General features: G+C 32.1%; 1 protein-coding gene across 1 annotated transcript; it reads left to right on the top strand.

Annotated features, from left to right (window-relative positions):
• Positions 1–1120: 1120 nt before the first annotated feature.
• LOC103492996 (protein SUPPRESSOR OF MAX2 1) lies at positions 1121–5815 on the top strand. Its single transcript, XM_008453608.3, has 3 exons — positions 1121–3129; positions 3429–3735; positions 3864–5815. The coding sequence occupies exons 1-3, from the start codon at positions 1916–1918 to the stop codon at positions 5505–5507; spliced, it is 3165 nt and encodes a 1054-aa protein (XP_008451830.2). The 5' UTR covers positions 1121–1915; the 3' UTR covers positions 5508–5815.
• The last annotated feature ends 5495 nt before the right edge of the window (positions 5816–11310 follow it).

Here is an 11310-nt window from a genome sequence, read left to right as displayed (position 1 = left end):
TTGATATGTCGTGGTTTCATTGTCCCTAACATTGATTATACTTTTATCATGTTTGTTGTATATTGATATGTTATTCTATCTTCTTTTTTTCTCCAAAATAAAACAACCACAAATATAACTACTTCTTAATAACCACAAAACTCATATTATAATTAATACTAATCCAAATAAATATCATATGATATTTATTTTCTTATCTCAGACTACACTCATCTTTATATAATCAGTTCCACGTAAAAAAAAAAAAAAAGTTAAAAAAAATATAACTCAAAAAGCAAGCTTGTGATAGAATAAATAGACTCATGTGATAGACAGTGATTAGACAATTGAACAAATTATAAAAAAAAAATGAAGTAAAAAAACATACATCTAGTTATTTTTTAAAGAAATTATAGGAAAAAAAAATCTATCAAAATATAGTAGTAATAATTACAATTATTATACACTTAGAGCCTTAGTTGCTAACGAAACCCTAAAACTTACATAATCATAGAAATTATAACATTGACGATACATGCTGGTTTTGTTTGAAGATTGGATTCCATGAGTAAAGCTACTATTAAATTTTTTTTTTAAAAAATTGAATTATACAATTTAGCTATATATATATATATATATATATATATAGATGAATAGATAGATAGAGATAAAAGTAAGAGTGGGAATGGGTTTAAAAAGAATATAATAAGAAGAGAGGGAGAGAAGGAAAAGATAGAGAGAGAGAGAGAGATAATAGTATGATTAAGAGAGAGAAAAGAGGAAGTTAAAAAAGAGAGTGGAAAAGTATGAAAAGGCGAAACCCGTGCATTGCCTTTGCAGCGATTGCGTGTGAAAAGCTGATTTTTGGTACACTAATATTCATTCAAATTCAATACTTTTCTTTAGTTTTGTTTTAAGCGCGTCTACATATCACTCCTCATTCTAACCCCAAAACGCGCGTGAGATTAATGTTCTCAAATTAAACTTCTCCCTAATAAAAATAATTAAGAAGACAGTCAAATCCAATTTCTCTCTCTAAAAAAGGCAGTATCTGACCCCCTTCTCTTTCTCTCTCCATTATCTCTAATATATTGAGACAAAACTGGTTTTAAAAAAAAAAAAAAGCTTCTTCCTTTACATTCAAGAATATTTTATTGTTTTTTTTTTTTTTTATTTCTCTTTTTTCCTTTTTTTAATCACACCAAAAGAAGAGCTCTTTTACTCTGCCCAAAAAGCATTTTCCAGAAATCCTTGCAACTGATTATATAGTACTTTCAATTCCTTCATTTTCCAGAAATTCTCTCTTCTTTTTTTTTTTTTTTTCCTTAAAAAAATCTATTCTTTTTTAATTCAATTCCTAAAATTAAATTCATATTTCGAAAAATGAGATTCATTACACCCCTTTTTCCTTCCCCTTCTCCTTCTCCTTCTCCTTCTTCTTCTCATTCACATTTCTGTTCCTTAATTTCTTTTACTATTTCCAATTATTACTCGGCATATTTTGTCTATGATATTTTGGGTTATTCCTCCAGATGGATGCACTTCAAAAAGTTTTAGAGAGAGAAATTTATGAGAAAAAAACAGATAGATGTTCCTTCTTGTGATTGTGAATCAGGGGATCTCTTCTTTCTTCTTTTTTCTTCTTTTCTTCTCTCTGTTCAATTCTGACTTTCTTCTTCTTCTTACACTTGTTATGATTCTGAATGGTTACACATGGATGGATTGCGCTTCATAATTTTGTAGATCTTTTAAGCTAAGCTAGAATTTTGGTTTTTTTTTTCTTTCTTTTCTCTTCTGGATTATGGGGATTTCATCTTCTCATTGACCTTCTTCATCTGGGTTTTCATCTGCAATCCTCGATTTCTTTCATTCCTTTGGTTCTTGAAGAAATTTAGGAATTGGGTTTTGCTTTTTTCTTCTTTTTTTTTCTCTATAAATGAGAGCTGGGTTGAGTACGATTCAGCAGACTCTTACGCCGGAGGCGGCGAGTGTGCTGAATCATTCCATAGCTGAAGCTGGTCGCCGGAATCATGGACAGACGACGCCGCTTCATGTGGCGGCAACGCTTCTTTCTTCGCCGACTGGGTTTCTCCGGCAGGCTTGTATCAAATCGCATCCAAATTCTTCTCATCCCCTTCAGTGTCGAGCTCTCGAACTCTGTTTTAGCGTTGCTCTGGAGCGGCTTCCGACGGCTCAAAACGCGAGTCCCGGAGCTGAGCCGCCCATTTCCAACGCGCTTATGGCTGCCCTTAAGCGCGCCCAAGCTCACCAACGCCGTGGTTGCCCGGAGCAACAGCAGCAGCCACTCTTAGCCGTCAAAGTTGAGCTTGAACAGTTGATTATCTCGATTCTTGATGACCCAAGTGTGAGCCGTGTTATGAGAGAGGCTAGTTTTTCTAGTCCTGCTGTTAAGGCTACCATTGAACAATCCATGAATTCGCCAGCCCCGGCGAGTTCTTCGCCGATTGGGGGATTGGGGTTTCGACCTTCCCCAGTTGGACCGCCGAGAAATTTGTACTTGAATCCACGGTTGCAGCAGCAGGGGAGCGTCGCCCCACCCGTGCAGCAGAGGGGGGAGGAAGTCCGGAAGGTGTTTGATATATTGCTTCGATCGAAAAAGAGGAATCCGGTGCTCGTTGGGGAGTCGGAACCGGAGGCTGTGGTGAAGGAATTGTTGAGGAGGATTGAGAATAGAGAATTGGGGGATGGGACACTGGGTAATGTTCAAGTGATTCATTTTGAGAAGGAGATTTGTTCTTCTGATAGGTTGCAGATTGGTGGTAGGCTTAAGGAATTGGGAGATTTGGTGGAAAGTAGAATGGAGAATTTGAATGGTAGTGGAGGAATTATTCTTGATATGGGTGATTTGAAATGGCTGGTTCATCAGCCCCCTGCAACCGGTGGTGGTTCGGGGTCGGGCACGGTGCAACAACAGGTTGTTTCCGAAGGTGGGCGTGCTGCGGTGATGGAGATGGGGAAGCTTCTTGCCAAGTATGGCAATGGTGGTGGTAGTCGCCTTTGGTTGATTGGTACTGCAACTTGTGAGACATATTTAAGATGTCAAGTCTATCATGCTTCCATGGAGAATGATTGGGACTTGCAGGCTGTGCCTATTGCTGCCCGAGCGCCTCTTCCCGGATTGTTTCCGAGGTATGTTTCGTAGTCTTCGATTGATTTCAATCTGTTTATTTATGAACAGCTTATTCGATTAGGTTTGAATTATTTAGCTGTGATAGTAGTTTGCATCTGATTTGATTAGGTGGTTAGGAGTTGACCGATATGACTCGAATTTGGGTAGTAAAAGATATTTGATTTTTAATCTAAGAAGAATGATACCTTTTCATTTCTCAGATTCATTTTGACTTTAGAACAACTTAAGTTCTCAGATTCATTCTGTTTGTTGGTTTTTGATTGAATTCTTCAAAATTAACCTATATCCTGTTTATTAGGCTTGGTACCACTGGGATCCTTAATAGCCCAGTTGAATCGTTATCCTCGATCAAGGGATTTCCGACTATTTCCACCATACCGATGCGGCCACTGATGCACGAGAACCTGGATTCTTCTCGGAAATCAAGTTTTTGCTCCCAATGTATGCAAAACTATGAACGGGAATTGGAAAAATTTGTGGTCAATGAGTTGGACAAACCATCTTCTGTAACTAAACCGGAAGGAGCTAAAGCATCCGCTCTCCCTCCATGGCTGCAGAATGCCAAGGCCCAAGATGAAGATGCAAAGATACATGAAACAACCGATGTGAGTTCTACTGCGATTCTTGGTTTACTCATTTGCGTTTCGCCTTTTTTTTTTTTTTTTTCTTCTTTTTTATTGTAATCATTATTGGCAATTTGCATTTATTTTATGAGCAATCTTTCCTCTTTCAGAATTTGGATAAAGAACTGATGCGAAAGCAAAATACTCGAGAACTACAGAAGAAATGGCAGGATACATGCTTGCGTCTTCATCCTAATTTCCACAATCTGAACAAGTTCGGTTTGGAGAGAAGTGCACCTGTTTCTCTTCCTTTAACGGGTTTGTATAGTCCAAACTTGCTTGGGCATCAACCTTCCCAACCTAAGTTACAACTCAATAAAGGATTTGGCGAAACCCTGCAACTGAAAACAAATCCACTTCTGGCCAGCAAACCATCTGAAAAGATTGTATCGGTTTTACGACCAGGTAGCCCTGTGAGGACAGAGTTGGCTCTTGGACGAAAGAATGATGATGAGGTCTTGGCTGAGGAAACACATAAAGAGCGCGTGAAGGATTTTCTGGGTTGCATATCTTCTGAACCGGAGAACAAAATCTGTGAACTGCGGAGTAGTAAATTAATCGAGACATCGGATATCGACTCGTACAAGAGGCTCTCGAAAGGTATACTAGAGAAGGTATGGTGGCAGCAAGAAGCAGCATCTGCTTTGGCTACAAGTGTGACTCAGTTCAAATTGGGAAATGGAAAACGACGAGGTACGGTTCCGAAAGGAGACATGTGGCTCTTGTTCTTGGGTCCCGACCGAGTTGGAAAGAAGAAGATGGCAACTGCTCTTGCAGAGTTGGTATCTGGATCCAGTCCTGTAACTGTTTGTCTTGGCTCGAAACGCAATGATGGAGAATCAGAGATCAGTATTCGTGGTAGAACTGTGTTGGATAGATTATCAGAGGCCGTTAGAAGGAACCGATTTTCTGTCATTGTGCTTGATGATTTCGATGAATCCGATCTATTGGTCCGTGGAAGCATAAGAAGGGCTATGGAGAGAGGTCGGTTCACCGATTCTCACGGCCGTGAAATCAGTCTTGGTAATATCATCTTCATCCTTACAGCAACCTGGATACCAGATGATATGAAACACTTGTCAAACGGAAATCTGCTCGAGGAAGAGAAGTTTGCTAGTTTAGCAAGAAGAACTTGGCAATTGAAATTATCCGTTAGCGAGCAGACACTTAAACGTCGAGCTGAATGGGCACACGGTGAAGAACAGTGTTTGAAACCCAGATTAGAAACTGGTTCAACCATAGCATTTGATCTGAACGAATCTGCCGATGCAGAGGACGAGAAGACAGATGGATCATTGAATTCCAGTGACGTAACTACTGATCACGAAACCGATCATGGGCTCAACACTCGACAGTTATCATTCACGACTGCATCAGCATCACGAGAGATGCTCAATAAAGTCGACGACGCAATTGTCTTCAAACCAGTGGACTTCTCTCCAATCAAGCACAGCATCACAAGCTCCATCAAAAAGAAGTTTTCATCCATTGTTGGAGAAAAGATCTCACTTGAATTACAGGAGAATGCTGTTGAGAAGATCACAAGTGGAGTATGGGTTGGGAACACAAATGTCGAAGAATGGACCGAGAATTTTCTCGTTCCGAGCTTGAAAGAGCTCAAAGCTCGTCTTCCAACTGCCAACACCTTCGAGTCCATGGTGGTTAAGCTCGAATCTGACGCTGACTTGGGTTGTCGGAGCTCAGAAGGTCAGCTGCCTTGTAGCATCAAGGTGATTGTAGGGGAAAAAGTTTGAGATTTGGCTGAGAGGTTCATAGCAGTTGGAATTTTGTAACTTTGTTGGATAGAGATGTAAATATGCTTGAATGGAAGGGTAAAATCGTAAATTCCTAAAAGAAAAAGAAAAAAGAAAGAGATTAAAAGAGCTATATGAGGGAGCCTGAGAGGGCATAGGCCAAGTTTACCTTTTTTCTCCCCAATATTTTTTTCTTAAATTATTTGATTTCTTTTTGTTTACTACCTCCAAATTTATAGCAATTAAAAGAATTATAGATATTATTTTATTGAATTAAAAAGGTGGGTGATGGTTAATAGTTTATTTTATTTTATTTTTTTGTTTGGTAACAAAGTAAGGGCAAAGCTGTCATTTTCTTTCTTCCAATTTTAAAATAAAATATCTTTAATTTGATGGTCCATTTTACTTTTCTTTTATTTCTTTCCCAATCATTTGTGTTGTCAAATGAAACATCAAACTTAAACTATATATTTAGCTACAAATTTTGAGTCTTTAATCTTCTAATTTGATTCATTGATGGATATTTGTCCAAACTTATATTTATATTTGAGTCGTTCATTTACATCCGTTCAATAAATCAATATTTTCGACCTATGGTAACAAAATGCTGATGGGACATGTTAATCAAATCAATTTTTTTTTTTTTTTTGTGAGTTAATGAAAGCGTGGTGTGATGTAATATCGATAGTTATTAAACCCGAATTCTCGATTACTTTAAAGGTAGGTATTGGTTGAGAAGCATCCTAATTATTTAAATACAAGAATTTTAAATTGGATAGTGGTGTTCAGTCAACTAAATTTAGAAGAGTTGATTTCTCTCATGTTTGAATTTTACTACCTTTAATTGGTTTTTAGTTTAGCCTCATTTTGAGATTTAATTATGACATAAAGTGCTCTAGAGACAACTAATTTTGAAGTTTTTGTCAAACAATTGGTATTTAATTCCAAGTAAAAAAGTTAGAAAATGTTTGCAGTGAGGAAACAATAATACGTGTAAATAGCTCTTACGCGTACGTGCGATAGAACAAATCGTTTATTTATTGATCTCACATATGCAATTAAAAAGAGTTGTTTTGTTATTTGTAAGGAATATGGAAACATGAAACTTGTACGTTGAGATTGTTTATGTTAGAATGTCTTGAATATGTTATATGACATTTCTAACCACCAAATGCAGGTGGTTTAACTGAAAGATTAGTCTGTTAGTGGTCCAAGAATTACAACAAGCGCACCCTAATGAGGTTTCGGGAGCAACGAATCCAAAATCATAGTTGCATTCCTATTTGACATAATTATATTATATACGATATTGACCCTATACTTTAAAGAAGTATGTTAGGAATTGTTACTTTGTAATTTCAAATTATTCTCTCTTTGTCCACTGACGTATCTAATACATTGTTAGTAAACTACGTAAATTTTTGTGTTGGTTCTCTATTACTCTATGTTTTCTTTATTTTTTGATTCCTTAACAGCTAAACCTAATTAATAAACAAACTCTCGGTTTAATCTAAGTTGATATAGTCGAATGGAAGTTCGATTAGGCACAAGTGAAGGAAGATTTGAAAGAATTTTACATGAAAGTTTTGACATTTTGAGAGAATTTATAAGGCATTAAGTTTGGTATATTCATTTGATTTCCATTTTAAGAAACTATATATTTGAGTACTAAACATATAAAAATGAATGCCATAACTACTTTATGGATATGATAAGTTAGGGTATAAAGTTGTGTAGGACCATCAAGTCTACTTTAAAGAATATAAACAACTATGTTTTTTCAACCAAATTTAAAGAATTTCCTTCTTTAATACTCACATAAATGATTCTTGTTCTGATGTATTAATTGGACTTGCTAACAATGGAATCCATTAAATAATTAATTTGATTAATAATCTAATTAACTATACATTAAAATATTATTTTTGTCTTTACTAACTTCATCTATTTTTCAATTGTTCAATTTTAATTACGGCAATTTCAATATAAATTTTAAATTTACTTCAACAAACTTAAATTTTTATTAAAATTTCAAACTTGATTTAGTACTTAAAAAAGTGTTTTTTTGGACAGAGTTTCAAACTTGAAACATAAGGTTTTTAAATGGTGATTGCAAATTTGAAAAAATAAGTTTTAAAAATTAGATCGTCATTTAGAGTTATTATTTTTTAAAAATTGAAAAAAATAAAATAAATAAATAAATTCAGTCCATCAAATATTATTTGCAAAACGAAAAAAAAAAAAAAAAGAAAAAAGTGGGTGAAACAATTTAAATGTCATATTCTTTTAAGTTTAAATATCATAGTACTCTATATGGATTTTGTACTATTTATAATTTCCTGATTTCTGTAACAATATATGCTAATGTGGAAGAGGGCAACAAAATGTTGAGAGCCACAATAATTTTGAAACAAATACGAAGGCATAAAATGAAAGGAAAGTGGATGTTTAATTTCACCCACCCAAACCCACTTTATTAGACCAATGAAAAGAGAAAGAAGAAGAAGAAAAAAAAAAAAAAAAAAAAGGACATCTCATTTCTCATATGTTTTACTACTGAAAATATTCACAAAATTATGTTTAAATTAATTGCATATATGTGTGTGTTTTTCTACATTTCTTTATTTGACCCTCATTCATTGACATGCATGTGTTCTCATTTAATACCTACAATTTGCTCTTTTTAATTTCATCTACTGCTTTCTCATTAAATCTATAATCTATAATATATTTGTGTCTATCAATATGGGTGTATACAATTTTTTAGAATATATATTGAATTGGATGAAATTAGGTAAAGAAGAAACTTATTATTACCTAAAACAAATAAAAAATTGGAAAATAATATTATATGAAAAGGGGAAAGGTTGAAAATTAGAGGGGGTTGATCTGTTTGACTTTGGAACTAATTAAACCTTTTCCTAACAACTTTTAGAAAATATTAAAAACAAAAAAAAATAAATAAAAATAAAACAGTATTTAATTTTTATTATTACTTTTCGATGATATAAAAAGATGGTTTACCTTTGCGTCCTTTTTAATGTTTTCTATAATTTCTAATTAAACCCAAAGTTAAAAGGCTAATTTTCATTTTTCTATTCTTTTTATTTTCCTTCCCAAAAGGCTAAAGTGACTTTTAAGCTTTTAAATCATCTTTACAATTTTATATTGTTTTTTCTAACACCTATTATTAATTAAATTAAATTGGAGTTCATATGCCAAAAACCACCCTTAAATTAAAATATATTAGTAATCTAAAAATTAATTATTAACATTTGGCTCTCATACTTACACAATCTATCGTATAAGTTGTATTGATTATATAAGTCTCAAAATTCAATTTTTATCTTTTACATGTCAGATTTTTACAATTATTATCTTGATGGTCCAATTTTAACCCATTTAGAAGTTTAGGAATCCAAACTATTGTTATTGAATATTTAAGAGTATAATTGCAACTACCACCACATATTTTAAGGATGGTTTTTGCAATTTGCCCTAAATAAAACTTTACCCAACTAATCTTTTACTTGTTGGGATATCACCCATAAGAAAGTATATACCTTATTCTAATATAATAAATATTATATAAAATAAATGTATTCTAGAAAGTTAGGACAATAAAATATTTGTCACGATACGTGATGATTTCATAATCAAAGATTTAACATTGATAAAGTAGTTAAATTGATACCTACATACCTATATAGAGTTATAACATTTATGACATGAATGCTAAAAGTTGCTAGCGATCGTGTTATACGAATATAAACACGTTAGATTGGAAAATATGTCTTAACTTTTGAAGCTCGATCAAAGTAACAATTTGATTTAGAAATATGTAATTCGATTTAGTTTGTGTACTTTCAAGATCTACATTTCAATTTTTATTAAAAAATTGTTTTTCTCTTTTATGTTTTTATTAATTGTTTATATATTGTTTTAATTTTTAATTTTAGATCTTTGGTAATATTTATTTTTATATGCAATGTTAGTTTTGAACTAGAAACTTCTCAATATGGGTATTTATGTATTATTTTAAATTTCAATAAAAATTTAGTAATATAGTTATATTCATGTTCATTTTTTAACTTTTTCAAAATGTATATATATATATATATATAGATTATGTTAATTTAGAATTTTAATTTTATTTTTTAGAATTTTACCATATATATAAATTTTGTTTTCAAGAAGGAATAAATTTTGTTAAGTTTTGTTTTAGAAAAAAATAGGTACGGACATAGGTGTGCACAAAAATATTCCAACTTGGTTAACATATTTCTAACACCACCTTTGCCATGCATTAACCTTATTTTAATAATTTACAATATCATGATTTTACACAAACAATATAATGGACACTTGAATCTAAGTCAATATTATTCAAAGCAAGTGAAAATAAAAAATTAAACCATAAATAGTTATAAAAAAATATTTCTATTTCTAAATTTAAAAGAAAAAAAAAGGAAAAAAGAAATAAGGTTGTCAAACAACCCTAAATAATGTTTAAAAGGTATACAATTATTATAAATGTTATTAATATAGATGCCCATTGTTATGTATAGGGTCCATCATGTGTCACTCTCTTACTCATCTAATACCTCTTGAAGAAATTGTTTCTTAGTGGTCATGTAATCCATCTCAAGTTTGTCAAAATTGCCTATAAATAATAGCATTTTGGTGAGTTTTTGTATCACATAAACATTCCTAAAATTTCCAAATCAATCGGAGAAAGTGGGGTTCTTGTATGTATATATATATATATATATATGAAATTTTCATAAATATAACAAAATACTAAAATATTTACGGCTCGTATAACAAATTCCATAAAGTCAGTCATTTTTCAAATATATCGGGTTTGTATTTCCGTCCTGCTTTTTCATTCGTCTATTTCATTGTCTTTCTTCTTTTCTTTTCTTTTTTTCTTTCTTCTCATTTTCGTCTGTTCCATCATCTTTCATTCTTTTCGTCTTTCATTCCTTTATGTTCTTTTTTTGTTCAAGATCGTGTATCAAATATAAAAAATATATATTTTTTTCAAACTTTTATTTGGTTGTTCAAGATTATGTGTTGAATATAAAAGATTGAAAAAAATGTCATTTAGATTTGACTACTCAAATCTAAACGATTGTGTACAAAAAGTAGCTAAATCTAAATGATCGTATATAAAAAATCCTAAATCGTTTAGATTGGGGTAGCCAAATCTACATAATTGTGTACAATAATAAATAAATAAATAAACGATCATCTACCAATAGAATCTTACAAAAAATCGTTTAGCCAATCTAAATGATGGTTATCCAAATCTAAACGATTGTGTACCAAATAATAGTCAAATATGAGCAATCGTGTACCAAATATATTATGTGCGTTGTTGACAGGACATTTTTGATATTTTCCATTGTGAGCCTATGAGCTTTTTCCATTTTTAGAATTGTTCTATATAGTGTAAATATTTTGCAATTTTGTTATATTTTCTAAAAGACCCCTATATATATTGTGGATCCAGAAATTTTATATAGTGAGTACTATATAATAAACCTTGAAAAAATTCAAATATTGAAATTTACCAAGGTAGTTTATATTAAAGCTTCTAAAAATTAAATTTAAAGAAACTATGAAATTTTGAAGAGAGTTTAGGAATTAAAAAATATTTGTCTAATAAAAAAATTAATAAATAAAAACGTATAAGAACTCATTTAGAATTGAGTAAAATACTTCTCTTTCCAATTGAAATTATTTTTAATGTTTGTTGACATTCTTATGCTCCATGGAGAAATAATATTCATAAATATGT

This window comes from Cucumis melo, chromosome 5 (assembly GCF_025177605.1).
Source record: "Cucumis melo cultivar AY chromosome 5, USDA_Cmelo_AY_1.0, whole genome shotgun sequence".
In the NCBI taxonomy this organism is placed as follows: Eukaryota; Viridiplantae; Streptophyta; class Magnoliopsida; order Cucurbitales; family Cucurbitaceae; genus Cucumis; species Cucumis melo.
Note: the sequence above shows the minus strand (reverse complement) of the source record. Positions and strands in the feature narration are given on the sequence as shown.

Coding starts and splice junctions, on each gene's coding strand:
- LOC103492996 (XM_008453608.3), top strand. CDS start 1,916: ATGAGAGCTGGGTTGAGTACGATTCAGCAGACTCTTACGCCGGAGGCG. Junction 3,130..3,428: donor CTTCCCGGATTGTTTCCGAG/GTATGTTTCGTA, acceptor CCTGTTTATTAG/GCTTGGTACCACTGGGATCC. Junction 3,736..3,863: donor AGATACATGAAACAACCGAT/GTGAGTTCTACT, acceptor TTCCTCTTTCAG/AATTTGGATAAAGAACTGAT.